This window comes from Hippocampus bargibanti, linkage group LG15 (genome assembly GCF_051943395.1).
Source record: "Hippocampus bargibanti isolate YZ-2025 linkage group LG15, ASM5194339v1, whole genome shotgun sequence".
Lineage (NCBI taxonomy): Eukaryota > Metazoa > Chordata > Actinopteri > Syngnathiformes > Syngnathidae > Hippocampus > Hippocampus bargibanti.
In genome coordinates, this window is record NC_142748.1 from 11,130,314 (window position 1) to 11,146,551 (window position 16,238).

Here is a 16,238-nt window from a genome sequence, read left to right on the forward strand (position 1 = left end):
AGGGACCCCCCGTGATCGAATGCTGTGATCAGGTTTCGGCTAACAAACGTGATCAGTTCAATTTTCATGCCGATGAGGAAAATGACTTGCTATAAAAAACAGACTTGCTTTGGTTGTTATTCTGAGAGAAACCGTTTGGGGGTCTGCAATGGTTTCAATGTACGTTTGTGTGAAGAAAGCCGCCATCTTGGAATGACAAACAACAAATGAGAATTTTGAAGCTGCAAATTTTATTCTTGGCCAAACGATACACTAGTAATTGAATAATTAAAGAGCAATTAGCAGTTTTTGTCTCACTGCGCTGTGTTGATTTTTTTTTTCATCCATCTAGCTGAGTTCTGCGTGGCCGTATTGTCCCGACTTCTAAGCATCTTTGATGGCTTTGGCCTGAGCAGATGTCTTGAGGGCGCTATGGCGCGCCGCCGGCGAGACGCTTCCGGATTTCATCTCGGTGGATTTCAAGGTGCTACTGGTGGTGGTGGTGGTTGTCCTTTTCTGTACCGTCTGGTAGGTCTTGGTCCTGTTGACGTGAAGCACCTCCGTGGCGTCCACATTGACGCCTTGCCTCGTCTCGTCGCTGGTCTCCGCCCGCTCGGACGAGTTCTCCTGCTGTTGGTGCTCGTCCATCTGCCGCAGGTAGTGGAGCTGCAACGCGGAAAAGGTCAGTCCCAAGGTTGATGGAGCTCTCTGCTGGCCGTTTGTGGCCGCAGATGACTTTTCAGGATGCCGTCTCACCATAATCATGCGCTGGTACTTGGCGATGGCCTCGTCCGTGGTCACCCCCTCAGCCAAGCCCAGCTCGGCGGCCCGACGGGCCAACTCCACCTTGTGGGAGCCGGGAGGGGTCCAGCCCGCTCCCCTCATCCGGTTCAGGTCCGACTTGTAGTTGACCTGCGACGGTCGTCGTGAGCACAGTGACGGCGAGTCGACAAAAAGGGCTACGTTGACAAAAGTGAGTCTTACGTCGCTCTGCAGCCGGTAGGCTCGCTTGGCGTGCTTGACCTGGAGCTGCTCGGGGTCGCACGTGTAGTCGTGGAGCTTGCTTCGGTAGGCCAGGTCGCTGGCCTGCGCCTGGCTCTTCTTGGCCTGCAGGAACTCGGGCCGGTCGGCCTGGATCCTGTACCTGGCGCGCTCCTCCTTGGACCGCCGTTGGTACTCCAGGTTGCTCTGGAGCTTGCTGGCCGCCAACGAGTGCATCATTTTCGGGTCGTCCTCCACGCAGCGCAGCCCCACTTGCCGCCCCTTCTCCCGCAAGTGGGAGTCCTTGTAGAGCACCTGGTCAAGAGGCAAAATCATTACATTACACCTCAGCGGTTCCTCACCTAGTGTCGGATCTTCCTTTGTCTGTCCACGACTGTGGAATGTGGTTAGCTTTGAGGCGTTTTCTGTTCCTATCCAACCAGCGCAGTCAACACTCACATCGCTGGCAATTTCCCTGGAGGCCTTTGCCGTGCGGAAGGGGATGGCGTCCAGCCTCAAGTCATGGCCCAGCATCCTGAGCTGCTCTCCTGACGCCTTGTAGACTTTCTGCACCAAAACGGATCAGCGGTCATATTTTTTAGCATTAGCCGCTTACGAAAGGATCAGAACGTTTAGCTTTTGGTTGGCATTTCGGCATCGCTCAAACAAAAAGGTCACTTGAACAAGACGAGTCCCTGTAAGCCTCTTGTTAGTATGGCGGCTCTTACGTCGCTAATGTGCAGGGCGTTGGTCCTGGCTCGCACAAAGTCGGGATCATCCGGATGTAGGGTGTACTTGTTCATGTCGTGGTTCCGACCCGATTTGTACAGCCTCTGGATGGAGAATCGGAATAATCTGTTCAAAAACGGCTCCGAGCAGTTTCATTTGGCAGTTTCTTTACGTTACCTCGCTGCACTGCTGATAACTGGCCTTGGCGTGGACCATATCTGGGGAGTCTGTCACCGAGGTGAACTTGAAGCTGTCTGGCAGTTGGCGGTATCGCTTCTGCGTGATGAAAAAAAAAATGCATTCGCCATAGCTACAGCGTGACTCATCATTTCCACCCCCCATTTCTAACCGTCTAACCTGTTACTGTTACCCCAACCGATGCGCTCCACATATGACACCCATATATTCAAGTATCGTTGGAGGGTCTGCTTGTTTCCGATTGTCCCAGTAACAAACTTGGTCTATTAATTTATCGACGGGTTGTTCTTTGTATTGTTGCAAAAGTGCCTCATTGTGTTTATCTTTGATGCGGATTGCTTCTTTCTCAAACCGGTGCCCACTTACTTCACTCAGAAGTCTCCCGGCGTTCTTGGCGGACTCTAGCTGCGGCGCTCCCACACCATCCCACGCCACGCCCTTCATTGTGTTCAGGTCCGACTTGTACAGCGTCTAGACGAGAAGTGTTCAGATCACTCGGTTCACCTCCGAACCCAATGATGGCGGTCGCCGTTCCGCACCTCACTCTGCAGGTTGTAGGCTTTCTTGGCCCATTTGACTTTCATGTCGTCGGCGAGCGCCGTGTACTCGTGAAGTCTCTTCCTGTAGTCCTGCTCGCTGACCAGGGCCTGAGCATTCTTGGCCGTGACCAAATGGATCATGTCGGGCGTCAGGCGGTAGCGCCCGCTCGCCTTCAAGGCGTCCTTGCGGTACTCCTGGTCGCTGGCCAGCCGGTTGACCCGCACGTAGTGCAGCAGATACGTGTCGTCCCAAACGCTCTGGGCGCCGATGTGCTTGCCTTTTTCCATCAGGTGATTGTGTTTATACTTGTACTGCGGAGAGAGATACCCAATATCAGCTCAAATTGGCCTGAAATCTGAGTCCGTTTCTGTCGTGGTACTCTTACGTCACTGGCGATGCCCGTGGAGCTCTTGGCTGCCTGGAAGGGGATGTCCTGCATGGTCAGCTTGTAGCCCTGAGCCCTCAGATTGTGCCAAGAGTCTCTGTATCGGATCTGAAGAACCAAGATTGCGGCTTCAAATGTCCGCCGTGAAAAGAAGTCGGCGGTCCGCGGAACCCGTTCTGACCTCGCTGAAGTTAGCCGCGTTGATCTTGGCTTGAGTGATCTCGGGTCTTTGGGCCGTGGCGGTGTAGCTGTGCTGGTCGCTCATCCCTTTCCCTTTGTACAGACGCTGGGCGAGAAGCAAGTTTCGCAATTAGCGGGATTACCTCACTGCGAAGCAAAACCACACGCTCACCTCATTGGAGACCAGTCCACTGAGTTTGGCGTGGATCATGTCGGGTGAGTCTGCCACCGACGTGTGCTTGAAGTTGTATGGTTGCTGGCGATACTTGGTCTGAGGTAGGACCAAAATTGACAGTCATCCATATTGGATTGGATTGGATTTGCCTTTATTAGTCTCGCAGTGGAGAAATTTATATTTCACAGCAGCAAAGTGATGTATATTGAAATGTTTTAAGACGGGTCGTCTGGTAAATCGTCAGTCTTACGTCACTGATCAGGCGGCTGGCTTTCTTGGAGCCTTCAATTTGCAGAGCCCCGGTTGCGATCCATGCTGCACCCCGCAGGTAATTGAGATCAGAACGATACACCCTCTGCAATGTGGAAACCGGCGTGACCTCGCTGTCGTGGTGCCTGGGAAGCGCTTAGCGCGCCCTACCTCGCTTTGCAGAGCGTACGCTTTCTTGGCCGCCTGCAGCTTCATGTCATCCGGCAGGCAGGTGTACCGGTGTGAGGTCAGCCTGTAGTCGTGATCGCTGACCAAAGACTGGGCCTTCTTGGCATGGGCCACCTCCAACATATCCATTGGAAGGTGGTGCCTTGAGAGCTGGCTCGCCGACTCCTTCTTGTACGTAATCTGGGGGGCGGAAGGGGAGATGTTTTTTTTTTTAAATCAGGAAGAAATCCTCGCGTGGGGAGAAAACACCCACGTCGCTTTGTAGCTTGTTGGCGTAAACGGAGTGAGCCATGTTCATGTCGTCTTGCAGCCCTTTGGCTCCGGCCATCTTCCCTTTGGTCTTCTCAAAGCCCTCTTTGTATTTTTGCTAATGAGATACAAACATAGCATTGCGATGAATGGATGGCAAGACTTTGACCGCTTTGAGGACCAGCCACTCACATCACTCAAGATGTCAGCAGAGGCTTTGGCCGACTGGAAAGGAATAGCGTCCAGGCGCAGTTTATGTCCTCCGTCACGTAGTTTGGTCCAAGATTCCTTGTAGCGACTCTGAAATCCAACCATTTTTGGTGTTTATGTTAGCTTGCGAAACAGATTGTTTTTTGGCCTCTGTTTATTGACCTCGCTCAAATTGAAGGCGTTGATCTTGGCTTGCACAAACTCGGGCAGCTCCTCATCCACGGTGTAGTTGTGCTTCATGTTTTCTCCCTTCTCTCTGTACAACCTCTGTCGAGATAATTGTATCAAGCAAGGTTTCACGTCGGGGTCCCCGCCGGTCGCAGCCAAGACGTGACGGCTGGTACTCACATCGATGGCCAGTTTGTTGCTGAGTTTGGCCTGAACCATCTCTGGCGTGTCTTTAACACTTGTGAACTTGAGGGCGCTCGCATTCTGCCGATACTTTTTCTAAAGCGGGAGGGGTTGAAATCTCGATTTGAGAATTTCACGGGGCTTTCCATCCGTCAACCACCATTGGCATCGGATAACTGTCGACGCCTCGAAAGTGACATGGTCGGTCGGCCGTTACCTCGCTGACCAGGTCCCCAGCTTTTTTGGCCTGCTGGACATCCAAAGACTTGGAGGCCTCCCAGCCAACCCCCCTCATCCAGTCCAGATCGGATCGGTAGAGTTTCTAAAGACACACAGGCGTTGACAGGCGGTTCTCCGGAACTGTTTACCCCGCGTTTCAGAAACTTTCTGTCGACGGGACTGACGTCGCTCTGCAGTCCGTAGGCCTTCTTTGCCCAGGCCACGTTTAGGTCGGTCGGCAGGGTGGTGTACTCATGCAGGAAGGTCCTGTAGTTGTAGTCCGCCGCCAAGTCTTGGGCCTTCTTGGCCTGGCTGATATTCAGCATGTCCAGAGAAACACTGGGGAGGAGATGTCGTGTTTTTTCGTCTCAATATGGATGTCGCAAAAGGTAAAGTACCATCCGCTCTTGAGGCCACGGGCACATCCAAGCTATAGCTTGTGTAACCTTCTCCTTTAGGCTTGCTTAACGCTGAGGGCCTCACTTGAATTGGGTCTTGGTGTCCTCGTAGTTCTTCTTGTAGTCACGGCCACTGTGAAGTTTGGTGGCCAGAGCCGAATGAGCCATCTGCGAGTCGTCGCTGACCGACTTGATGCCGATCACCTTGCCTTTGTTTTTCTCATATTGCTCTTTGTATTTGACCTGCCGGCGGAACACGGTGGAGGACTTTTACCCAGATCCGGGCTGGTCCCAGAAGCGACCGGTTAAATAACCAAAAGCCTCACATCACTGGCCAGGTCTCTCTTAGCTCGAGCGGTGAGAATGGAAAGTGAGTCCAATCGCAGCTCAAATCCTTTTTCCCGCTGTTTCTCCCATTGGCTTTTGTAGATTTTCTGAAAGGAAAACAACAAGAAATTACAGTCAGAGGAATGACGCTTTGGTGTTGAACATGCAAACCGCGAGTGGCCATCTTTGTTTTAAAGGATCTACTGCCTGTTTGCTTTGTACGCCAGCAATTTAAAAATGGTGAGCCTGCCTTCACCCGGACCTTACGTCGCTCTGCAATTGCTGGCTCTTCTTGGCATGTTTGATGAACAGATTGTCCGCCACCTGGGTGAACTTGATGCCATCCACCTTTTGCCGATATTTGGTCTGCAAAAGAGCGACAATGGCGGACGCAATGCTTCAGTTATGCAGAGTTCGCGAGGAGATGAAAAGCGCGGCAGAGAACTGACGTCGCTGAGCAGGTCCCCGGCTTTCTTGGCCTGGGTGATGTTCAGGCACCCTTCGGTCTCCCAGCTCACCCCTTTCATCCAGTTCAGGTCCGAGCGATACCGGTTCTGTTGAGCGGGAGGAAAGAAAAGGCTGAGTTAATTGGACCCTGGTTCGACGTGACGACGAGTCAAGTGTTTTTGGACCACCCCTGGGCCACAAGGGTATGATTCCACGAGACAAGGCGTCAATTGGAAGATGACGGTTTCTGACCTCACTCTGCAGGGAATACGCCTTCTTGGCTTGCTGGACGTTGATGTCATCGGCCATGACGGTGTACTGGTGCAACCTGGTGCGGTAGTCCACGTCGCTGGCCAGGGCTTGGGCCTTTTTGGCGTGACTCAGGTTGACCATGTCCATAGACAGGCAGTACTGGCCTCGGTTCTCCTTGGAGCCCTTCTTGTAGGCGATCTGCGGGGCGGGCGAACACACGCTAATGAATTGGTGCCAAGACGAGGTGAGGCGGCTCGGGATGACTTACGTCGCTGTGCATCTTGGCCACCCGCAGCGAGTGCAAAGTCTTGGAGTCGCTCACGTTGACGCCCGCGGCCAAGTCCCTGGTCTTCAGGTAGTTTTCTTTGTATTTGAGCTAGGGCACATGGCACGCCTCGTCACCCGCCCGTTCCGATTCATTGCGGCGGGGTTGTTTTTGCTCACATCGCTGGCGAGGTCCCGGGAAGCCTTGGCCGCCTTGACGCTGAGGTGGTCCAGGCCGATGTCGCACGCCTTTGATTTGCTCTTCTCCCACTCCTCCTTGTATTTGATCTGGAACGAGAGCGCGGCGGCGTCACGCGGCAGTCCGGTCGTCCCCCAATGATGGAGGAAAACGGGCGCCCGCTTACGTCGCTGCACAAGGCCGTGTTGTCTTTCGCCCTTTTGATTTGTGGCAAGTCCCCGCAAAGTGTGTACAGATGCTTGGTCTTCTCGTAGTCTGCTTTGTAGTTGAGCTGAAAAGGAGATCCTTTTTAGAGCGACTGAGCCACAGGAGGCTTGTTCGAACTAACTTTTCATCCCGTTTTAAAAAAGGTCAAACATTTTGGCGGTCTACAATCACACGCTTGAGCTCACGTTGCTGATAAGTTGCGCGTTTTTCTTGGCCAGGAGGATCGCCGGCGTGTCCTTCACGGGACTGTACTTGACTCGATCGATGTGCTGCCTGTAGTTCTTCTGCAGAGGCGCAGGCGTCACCGGGCGAACCGCTGGAGGGCTCGACGGGAGAACTCACGTCTTTCAACGGGTCCAACTTCCTTTGGCTGCGGTAGCCTGGCGTCAGCGTGGCTTGGTAGGTGTACTCTCCTTGATCTCGCTCGTGACCTTGTTTGTAGGAAATCTGAAGAGCACAGGAGAGACCGTTGTGGCTTCAGCCCCAAGGACAAACGCCTAAATGGCAACCGGCCTGGTGGCAGAAACTGTCCTTGAGTCTGCTGATTTTCAAGATGCGTTAGTTGATGCTTACGTCGCTGGCCAGCTTCCGGACTTTCATGGCGTGCGCAATCCGCTTGTCCATTCCCGAGTCTTGGTAGTGACCCTTGGCGTCCACGTACTTCTCCTTGTATTTGTTCTAGAACACCACACGGAGAAAGTAGCGCATGAGCAAGAATTGCGTCGGCGGCGGCGAGACGATGACATTGTTGCTCTGGACTTACATCACTCGTGAACTTAGCGACTTTGGTAGCATTTTGAAACTGGGGCGTCTCGCAGAAATTGATGCTGTGGCCTTTGCTGTTCTCCAAGTCTTTCTTGTACTCCACCTGTTGTTCGGCAGAGGAAATACACGTACACGGGCCATCGGAACAGAGCCACAAGCGCGCACAAGGTCGTCCTTTGGCCTTGGAGGGATGCCACACACCCCTTCTTGCCGGCGTCCCGTCTACGGGGCCAAGCGACCGCCTCACCTCACTGACCAGCTTGTTGATCTTGAGGGCGTTGATCAAGGCCAGATTTTCCTCCGAGGTCAAGCTGTGGAAATGCGACGTACCCTTCATCTTATCCAAATCTTTTCTGTATTTCAGCTGCCAAAAAGAAAACAGATGAGGTGAAGCGCAGGTTGCCTGTTTTGTTTTGAGCTCCGCCACCTTAAAGAAGCCTCCCCCAAAGACAAAATGAAGGTGGCACTCACATCACTTGCGTTTTCCTGAGCTTTCTTTGCCAGGTGGTACCCGGGCGTGATCATCGCAGGGAAGCTTCCTTTTCCTCGCTGCCGCTCATACTGTTCAGTGTAGGCCAGCTACGGAAAGTGCACCCAGGATGAAATATGATGACTTTCTTTTTAGATTCCTCAGTCGAGGTGAATGCTAACTATTTTGAAAATAATAATAATAATAAATTTCATTCATAAGCGCCTTTCAAAACTCTCAAGGTCACTTTACAGTCACAGGATACGTTTATCTGTGGGTGAGCAGCGGCCGCCACACACGCCAGCGTTCACTCAACCAGGAAGTCACTCAAATACATAGAAAGCTAGCTAGCTAATAGATAGCTAGACAGTCATGTATCTAATAGCTAGCTATTTGCTTAGATAGCTATTCGCTTAGATAGTCGGCTAGATAGCAAATAAATAGCAAATAGATAGCTAGCTCGATAGTTATGGCGATATTTGTTGTGTTGTGAAAAGCTGATTTTACTTCCTCATCCAGCTGCATGAAGAAATGTGTTTTTTTACGTCTCTTACTAGTATTGTCCTGACTTCTGTGATGATGACAAAAAAAAAAAATAGGAAGAACCTGGCTGTAGTTGTCTGCATTCTCTGTGGCGTGGAGCATTTGGACAAAGGCGGCGTCAGCACTGGCCTTGCCCTTCATCTCCTGCTCGTATACGTGCCGATACTTGATCTGCCACAAAGCACAGAGAGAGAGCAGTTAGTTGACTTGAAGCAACAAAAAGTATCCGCAAAAGAAATCCTCAAGTACTCGTGGGTAAGTACGCTCACAAAGCACTGCACAAATTGTTCCGCTTACGTTGCTGGCCTGTTCGGAAGCCTTTTTGGACATCTTGTATCCGGGCGTCACATGTGCGGGGAAGCTGCCTTTGCCTTTGTGCTGCTCGTACTGCTCCGTGTAGGCGTACTGCAAAAAGAACCGGGAATCGGAACTGGATTGGAGATACTGCAGCGTTTGCATTATGATGTACGCACGGGTGTGTCGACAGCCACAAAAGACTCACATCGCTGACAATGTGCCCTTGTTTCTTGGCCAGGAGCACCTCCGGCGGGTCCACAAAGGTGGTGTATTTTGAAAGTCTCTCCTCGTGGCCTTTTTTGTATTCCAGCTTTTGGAGACGGAGCACAAGAAGCTCAATACGAGCACATCTGCACAGCGGAACATTTGGCGAACGTTCCCTCACGTTGCTGGCCAGCCTGGTGGCCATTTTGGCCGCCTGGTATCCCGGCGTGATCATGGCCGGGAAGCTGCCTTTGCCTTTGGACTCTTTGTATTCCTCCATGAATTTGACCTGGCAGCACAAATAGCCAAAGTACTCACACGTGCTGATCGAAGTGGAATGGCAAACAACTCCAGTCAAAATTGAAGGCCTTCAAAAAATGCTCCAAGTCAACTCACGTCGCTGATGTTTGTCTGAGCTTGAGACATGGACACCATCTCCTGGTTGTACCAAGACTGCTGCTGGGAGAACTCTGACTGGAACTTGAAAGACTGTTTGGACGCAAAGGACATTCAAATGATCAAAATGAAGAGAAGTGATGAGATTTTCTGTAGAAAATGTCTCCCACTCTCCTAAGAGGCTTAAGATCTCGCCAATAAAAGGTTGAGGGCGAGTTTTGGCCAGTTGCTCAATTTTGGAGCTCACCCGGCCTGCCATCTGATTGTCTAGACGAGCCCTCTCCAGGTCGTCGGAGTTGACGTCGTTGTGGAAGGTGGACATAAAAGCATCGCCATCCTCGCCATACTTCAGCTACAATTGCACATAGACCACAAAACGTTCAAGCCAAGCGCAACACTGGACATGGGCCTTCCTATCGTATCTCAAAACCTTCTGTTCACCACGCTGGGTTCTATGTGAAGGCCCTTGGGATGCTGTACTTGCTGTACTGAGGCCTCATCTAATATGTTGTCATAATAATAATAATAATAGTCTTAGCCCAACAATGATTGAAAACAATGTCCGCGTGGTTCCAAAAAAATAGTCGTCAGTGAGTCATAAGTCAACGGTCGGATCAGATATCAACATGTGACCACCTCCGTTTTTTAGGAGCGACATGGCCGCTAGCCTGCTGCTAATATAAGCCGGGAATCTCGCGTGGACTCTGAGACGCAGACGGAATCCAACAGACGGCAACAGGTGGACGAGGGAAAGCCATGCCGGCCGGCCGAGATCTTTTTGCCGGAGTTTAATTTTAGCCGTCCGAAGCATAAAAGCTGGTGGGCAAAACACAGAAATAACCCGAGACACTCTCCTCCTCTCCATTCCATAGGGCTGCCGTCACTAGCGACTCATAGCGACTTTTCTGGGAAAAGGCGCCATGGGGTGCCTAAACAAAGGCAAGTCGTCTGTCCACCACATTTTTGTGATTGAATGTGTCCACAAGGGATCACCCGGCCGAGGCAAGCACGCTGTACCCGCCTCCAAATGTTGACAAAGATAGTAAGTAACTTGTGTCCGAAAGACGGCATGGTGTCATCCCACCTCACTGCTGGCCTTGCTCTCCTTTTTCGCCGTGATGTTGACGGGTGCTTCATACACGCTGGTAAAGGTGTTGTTCCTCGGGTTGTGTCTGCCGTTTGACAATGCGCACCCTTTTAGTTCACTTCCTGTATTTATTGGGGGTTTGGGGGGTAGGGTAATACTCACACTGAGCAGTAAGGCCTCTTTTTGTGGCTGACAAAGTTATTGGCCGTCAGCACCATTTTACAGATGTCGCAGTGAAAACACGCTTTGTGCCAGTTCTGTTGAAGAAAAATCACGTTAGTTCAGCGAGGCTGCGGCACGTGGGCAGGACCACCCATTTAGAAGTGCGCATGCCATTTTGATTCGCCCCCTTTTCATATGATTATTATTTGACTGACATTGACACGATATGGCCCCTCTGCCGCAGGTTGCCCAACCCGGCTTGAAACGTCTTCAGTGTTATTTATTTTTAGAAGTGTCTGCTTTGGCGTGTGTTACATCAGATGAAGGTAAAACAATTCAATCGTGGCAAAAAATAGTTCTGCTTTCAATACCTGATCAATGCAGTTGATCTTCTCGGCGGGGTACACCACAAAGCCGCACCTTGCACAAGACTGCATTTTCAATCCTTTGTCTTGACCCGCCGCCCCTTGAAAAATCAAATCTTGAGACAGAGTTCCGTCAGCAGGCAGTCCCTCCCGTCCCACGTCTTCCTCCCCTGGTTTCAAACTGACTTGTGCGACCGTGCGACTGAGTTGTGTTACTTGAGTGGGTTTCCCATGACGGACCAGCCCCCTCGTTCCAAAGCGTTCAAGCCCACTGGCTGCCTATCTGCAGGACGTGGCGATGGAGGTGCGTAATGATCCCTTGCCGGACAATTAGCTCAACCTTGTTGTGACACATCAGGGATGACACAGCGTCACCATTTGGACAATAGCTATAGATAGGAACTCGATCAGGACGCCGTTTATGGGAATTGCTGGATTGTCGGGAGTCATTTTGGTACAACTATATGTGGAAATGCAAAGATAATCAACACAGATTTGATATTGACTACATTCCTTTTCATTTCCGCCAGCTAATAAAAGCTGAGCATTACAGCAGGTTAGAAAATGAAACCCAGTTTAAATTAAACTTTTATAGTTTTATACCCATAGCCTCATAAATTGCCAGTTGTCAGTATGTCTGAATCTGTTACATTTTACAGAACAATTTCACCATATTAACACTTTGTTCAGAAAAAAAAACAATCTGAAAAGAACATTGATGGAAGATTAAAGTTTATTTTCCTAGTATTCCCAGTATGACAAAATAATTGTAGTTTACAGTATGTTTTATCTCGTTTTCACTGTGAGAAAATTCCCCAAATATACAATTGACTTTTATTAATTGTTTATTTTGGTGAAACTTCATGTTTCCATAGTTTAAATTCGTTTGACGTTGTTGTTGTTGTTGTTGTTGTTGTTGTTGTTGTTGTTGTTGTTGTTGTTGTTTTTAATGGCGGCCAGCACCGTTCCAAGATGGCTGCTACGCACACATGACGACAAGGAAGTGGGGCAAATATGGCGGGTCGGAGATGACGTAGGCGGTAAGTCGTGACGCTCCTTGGAGATCTGAAGTCAAATTTGACCGCAGAGCTTCCCAGGTGTTTATTTTGAGGAAGTGAAAGTGTGTCCACATTTATTTAAACGGCAACCCGACGGACTTAACGTCATTCTACAACGACGCAACGTGAGTTTGCGAGAACGTGGTGACTCTTTCGTGAAACACTTTGAGAAACTTTCGAAAATTAATTTGTCCGTCAACGACGAGTCAGACTTGGCAGTTCGTGCTTAAAAGTTACTTGTTGTCTCGTTACTGAAATAACTGAAGCGAATCAGCACCAATAACTGATAGGAACCACAGTAACTCTGTTTCATGGGGAAATATGATGCGGCACATGTGAAAGTTTGCTCATGTGATGCTCCACAGATGGATGGAGAACCCTCTGAGACAGAAATGTCGCCGGACACAACAGACGCCAAACCCGACCGCAAGGGAAGGTTTTTACTCTTTGGGTAAGTGCACCTGAAAACGTTTTTTTGTCTGTCACTGCCCTCGTGTGACCCCGCAGCTGACAGACAGCAGGGAGGGGGGGGGGATATGAAATGGTTAGCCATTCAAATGGTCCAGGCGACGAGCAGTCGTTTATAAACGACATCCAGCTGCCCTCCAGGACCCCGTTTGGACACCCCCGCCCGCGCTAGATGTTGCCAGGATGGCCACGAGGGGGTGTCGGCAACATCTTGAAGAATCACAACAAGTATTTGGCTTAGTTTGAAAATTGTTATTCTGCATCCCTGTTGACCTCACGTGTGGCCACGGCGGCGTGAGGTTCGGGGGGCCCTCGGCTTGAATAGGCTTTTAGAAAGCGCTGGTGCGCTGGTGAGGTTGCTGACTCAGGTTTGGGGTGGGGGTGGGGTGTCTGTCAACATGCCCCCCCCCCAACCACACACAGTTTGGGCCGTGGGCTGGCGGCAGCCCATTCAGGTTCTTCATCCAGCAGAGAGAGCATGTCAGTATCCTAGCCCTCGGCCCCCCCCCTCCCGAAAAAAAAAAAATCAACCAACTCTTTTGCAGATGCAGAGTGGCGTAGCGCTCAATGACGAACCCAGGTAAGTTGATGCCACGCGATGCCCGCCCTCAATTGTTTGTTAGGGCACGTTGATGCAATTTAGAGGCGGGAGGGGGCTTAAGGGTGTCCAATCACAAGTTAAATCGAATCTGAGCGCGCTACGCCGCCAGGCCTTTGTTGAGCGGGCCACCGGGACCTTCTGGAACGCGCCGCCCATCTGGATGGATCGGCCGAAGAATGCCAACATGGCAGCCGCGTCAGAATAGCCGCGACGACGGCCAGCGCGTTTGGCTCGATGCCTTATTGCCAAGCAGATGTACTTTTTTGCTCTCTGAGTAAGTTCTTGGCCCGGTTGTTCTCGTGATGCTGTTGAGATGATCATTTGAGTGCAGTTGAAGAAGGACGTCACGTCGTCCCTTTTCAACAAGCTTGCCTGCATCCCGATTGGCGACGGACGGCCACCTGAAAAGGGAAAATGACGTTCCTCGTCTGCTGTCGTGTCTTGTTTCCAGCAAGAAGAACAAGGATGGCCAAACGCGGGAGCAGGAGAACTCTTCGGAAAGCCGTTACAGAATTGTCTGGCCGACGTTCCGGTATAAGATGAGCCACGGGCGAGTGGGCAAGTGCATCATCATCAACAACAAAAACTTTGAAGAAAAGACAGGTAGCGAGCACGGCAAAAGATCTTTGCTCCCCGCCCGAAGCCAAGCGTGTCCTTCTCCGCCTTCATCCTGGCAGGGATGAATGTACGCAACGGGACGGACCGCGACGCCGGCGAGCTCTTCAAGTGCTTCAAGAATCTGGGCTTCGACGTCTTCGTCTACAACGATCAGACCTGCGAGAAGATGGAGCGTCTCCTCAGAGAGGGTGAGCGCCATCCGCCGTCCGCAATTTCTTCGGGGAGGCATTCGGCGAATGAAGCGCCTCCGCGTGCGTTAGCTTCGGAGGAAGACCACAGCGAGAGCTCGTGCTTCGCCTGCATCCTGCTGAGTCACGGCGAGGAGGGCATGATCTACGGCACGGACGGCGCCGTGCCCATCAAGACGGTCACCTCGCTCTTCAGGGGGGACGTGTGCAAAAGCCTGGTGGGGAAGCCCAAGCTCTTCTTCATCCAGGTAGGACTGTCCCGAACACGAACAGTGGAACTGAACCCGAGCCGTCCCTAAGCGGCCTTTGACGGGTTGTCGGCGCCAGGCCTGCCGGGGCTCCGAATTCGACGACGGCATCCAGACGGATTCGGGTCCGCCCAACGACACCCTGGAGACGGACGCCAACCCCGGACACAAGATCCCGGTGGAGGCCGATTTCCTCTTCGCCTACTCCACCGTGCCAGGTGAGCCGCCGCGCCCCACTGTCGACGCGTCGGTCTGAAAACGCGTCTCCGGCGTCGGGTCGCGCCACCGCCGGCAGGCTACTACTCGTGGAGGAACCCCGGGCGCGGCTCCTGGTTCGTGCAGGCGCTGTGCAACGTCCTGGAGCAGTTTGGCAAGCAGCTGGAGATCATGCAGATCCTCACCCGCGTCAACTACACGGTGGCCACCAGCTTCGAGTCCTGGTCCGAGGACCCTCGCTTCAGCGAGAAGAAGCAGATCCCCTGCGTGGTCTCCATGCTGACCAAGGAGCTGTATTTCAACTGAGCGTCGCCCTGGCGACCGTTCAGGGAACGAGGGCTACCCCCTCCATCTTCTTCAGGTTTTTCTTGGCGACGGTGGCGTCACCTTTGAAACGGTTCTTTGTCGGCAGGCCTCGTGAGATATGCATGTTCTTCTACGCCCGCTTCACTTTTGTTTGCCGCACTTGTCGCTGCCGTTTTCTTGTGCCCGTCGTACAGGCAAAACTACCACGCGGGACAGACGGACACACGGGGGGGTGCTTTTCATTCTCTTCTTGCGCTTGGCTAACGTTTCAGCCACATTTTTGGATGATAATGCTCCCTCAAAAATGGCATTCTCCACCAAATGTAATTTACCGTATCGTATACATTGTGGCAATCTCACAATTTATACTAGACATTGATAGAAATTGGATAAAAAATGTCACCGTTGCTTGTTTGGCAACGTGCTGAAATAATGTCTGTAAAAATCAGCAAACAATTCCGCGCATCTGAGGAAAAAGTGACTTTGAAAAGGCAATCGTTTGTCAACGTCATCATGTCAATCATAAAGGCAGCTCTTCACCGTTTTTGTTTTTAAATCCGTTTTTCTTAAGAATTGGAAAACACACTTCCATGGCCAAAGTGCGACCGATCCGAGTCGTTCCTGACTGGCCATTTTCAAACCCAAACCCAAGTATTGATCCCTCGCCTCCCGCGGATCTTTGATCAGTGACGTGGTTCACAGACTGTGCAAAAAGGAGTGCTTGCGCCATTTTTTTCCCTTTGATTTAGGGCTTCCATTTTTACATGATTTATGATGTTCATTGCTATTGTCCTCACTCATTTATTTGAATACATTTGGAATTGAAAAAAACATTTTGTTTAATTCGTACACATTGTTATGGGGGGCAGGGGGTGACAACAATATATATATTCCTACACTCTTGTATTAATTATAGTAATTTATTCAGTTATGAGCTGAGTTTGTAGGACAACATACCACATACAAATATTTATTTTATTCAATCATTGGTTATTTCTTGTAAATAAAACAAATGTGTGTAAACAATTGTACATGTACATTTCTCACGTTTTATATGATGTGATTGAGGGAGGGGGGCCTTTTTTTCCATCGAATGTCTCATGATTCAGCGACTGTGCGTGTGACGAGTTGCTACTCAAGATGTTCCAAAGAAAAGGAGCTTTTTCACCAAGGTTATTTCCACTCGCACCTGGCTAACATGCTAAGCTAGTCGAACGTTTGCCCTAGCATTAGCAAGCAACGTCTCCCGCCACCTTCCTGGACAACGAAACTCTTCTCCAACTAGGCGCGGACAGGACAAAAACGACGTTCGTCGACGGGATAAGTAGACAAAAGTAACTTCTCATTTTGGACTGAAATTCAACTCGCATGGGTGTAAACTGTGTCCTTTCTGTTCACATGTACTAATCCAATCCAATCGAACATGGATGGCGTCGTTGCTGTACCGTATTGAGCAAGCCGTTCTCATTTGGCTCTTTTATCCGCATGCGTTGCATTTCCAACAGAATGGCCAGATGGA

At 50.9% G+C, this 16,238-nt stretch overlaps 2 protein-coding genes across 7 annotated transcripts; one reads left to right on the plus strand and one right to left on the minus strand.

Moving 5' to 3' along the window:
• Positions 1–207: 207 nt before the first annotated feature.
• nrap (nebulin-related anchoring protein) lies at positions 208–11,217 on the minus strand. 4 transcript variants are annotated; one of them, XM_089016036.1, is made up of 42 exons: positions 11,023–11,217; positions 10,652–10,746; positions 10,487–10,574; positions 9,650–9,754; positions 9,403–9,495; positions 9,188–9,295; positions 9,008–9,112; positions 8,803–8,910; positions 8,569–8,676; positions 7,965–8,072; positions 7,741–7,857; positions 7,492–7,596; positions 7,302–7,406; positions 7,071–7,175; positions 6,914–7,012; positions 6,688–6,792; positions 6,503–6,610; positions 6,327–6,434; positions 6,059–6,256; positions 5,809–5,913; positions 5,627–5,725; positions 5,359–5,466; positions 5,118–5,275; positions 4,820–4,973; positions 4,633–4,737; positions 4,413–4,511; positions 4,227–4,331; positions 4,047–4,154; positions 3,859–3,972; positions 3,588–3,785; positions 3,418–3,522; positions 3,165–3,263; positions 2,994–3,098; positions 2,813–2,920; positions 2,427–2,738; positions 2,254–2,358; positions 1,867–1,965; positions 1,689–1,793; positions 1,420–1,527; positions 964–1,275; positions 736–891; positions 208–645 (listed from the first exon to the last, which is right to left on the minus strand). In XM_089016036.1, the coding sequence occupies exons 1-42, from the start codon at positions 11,086–11,088 to the stop codon at positions 364–366; spliced, it is 5,283 nt and encodes a 1,760-aa protein (XP_088872162.1). In that variant the 5' UTR covers positions 11,089–11,217; the 3' UTR covers positions 208–363. The 4 variants fall into 4 exon arrangements, with proteins under 4 accessions (XP_088872162.1, XP_088872164.1, XP_088872161.1 ...); XM_089016038.1 differs by lacking the exon at positions 9,650–9,754; XM_089016035.1 differs by having other exon boundaries at positions 9,008–9,295.
• casp7 (caspase 7, apoptosis-related cysteine peptidase) lies at positions 9,801–15,690 on the plus strand. Of its 3 annotated transcripts, none has more exons than XM_089016045.1 (8): positions 9,801–10,444; positions 11,977–12,056; positions 12,440–12,525; positions 13,595–13,746; positions 13,821–13,949; positions 14,022–14,197; positions 14,277–14,415; positions 14,493–15,690. In XM_089016045.1, the coding sequence occupies exons 3-8, from the start codon at positions 12,440–12,442 to the stop codon at positions 14,717–14,719; spliced, it is 909 nt and encodes a 302-aa protein (XP_088872171.1). In that variant the 5' UTR covers positions 9,801–10,444; positions 11,977–12,056; the 3' UTR covers positions 14,720–15,690. The 3 variants fall into 3 exon arrangements, with proteins under 3 accessions (XP_088872171.1, XP_088872169.1, XP_088872170.1); XM_089016043.1 differs by lacking the exon at positions 9,801–10,444 and adding an exon at positions 11,179–11,320; XM_089016044.1 differs by lacking the exons at positions 9,801–10,444; positions 11,977–12,056 and adding an exon at positions 12,063–12,199.
• Positions 15,691–16,238: the final 548 nt, after the last annotated feature.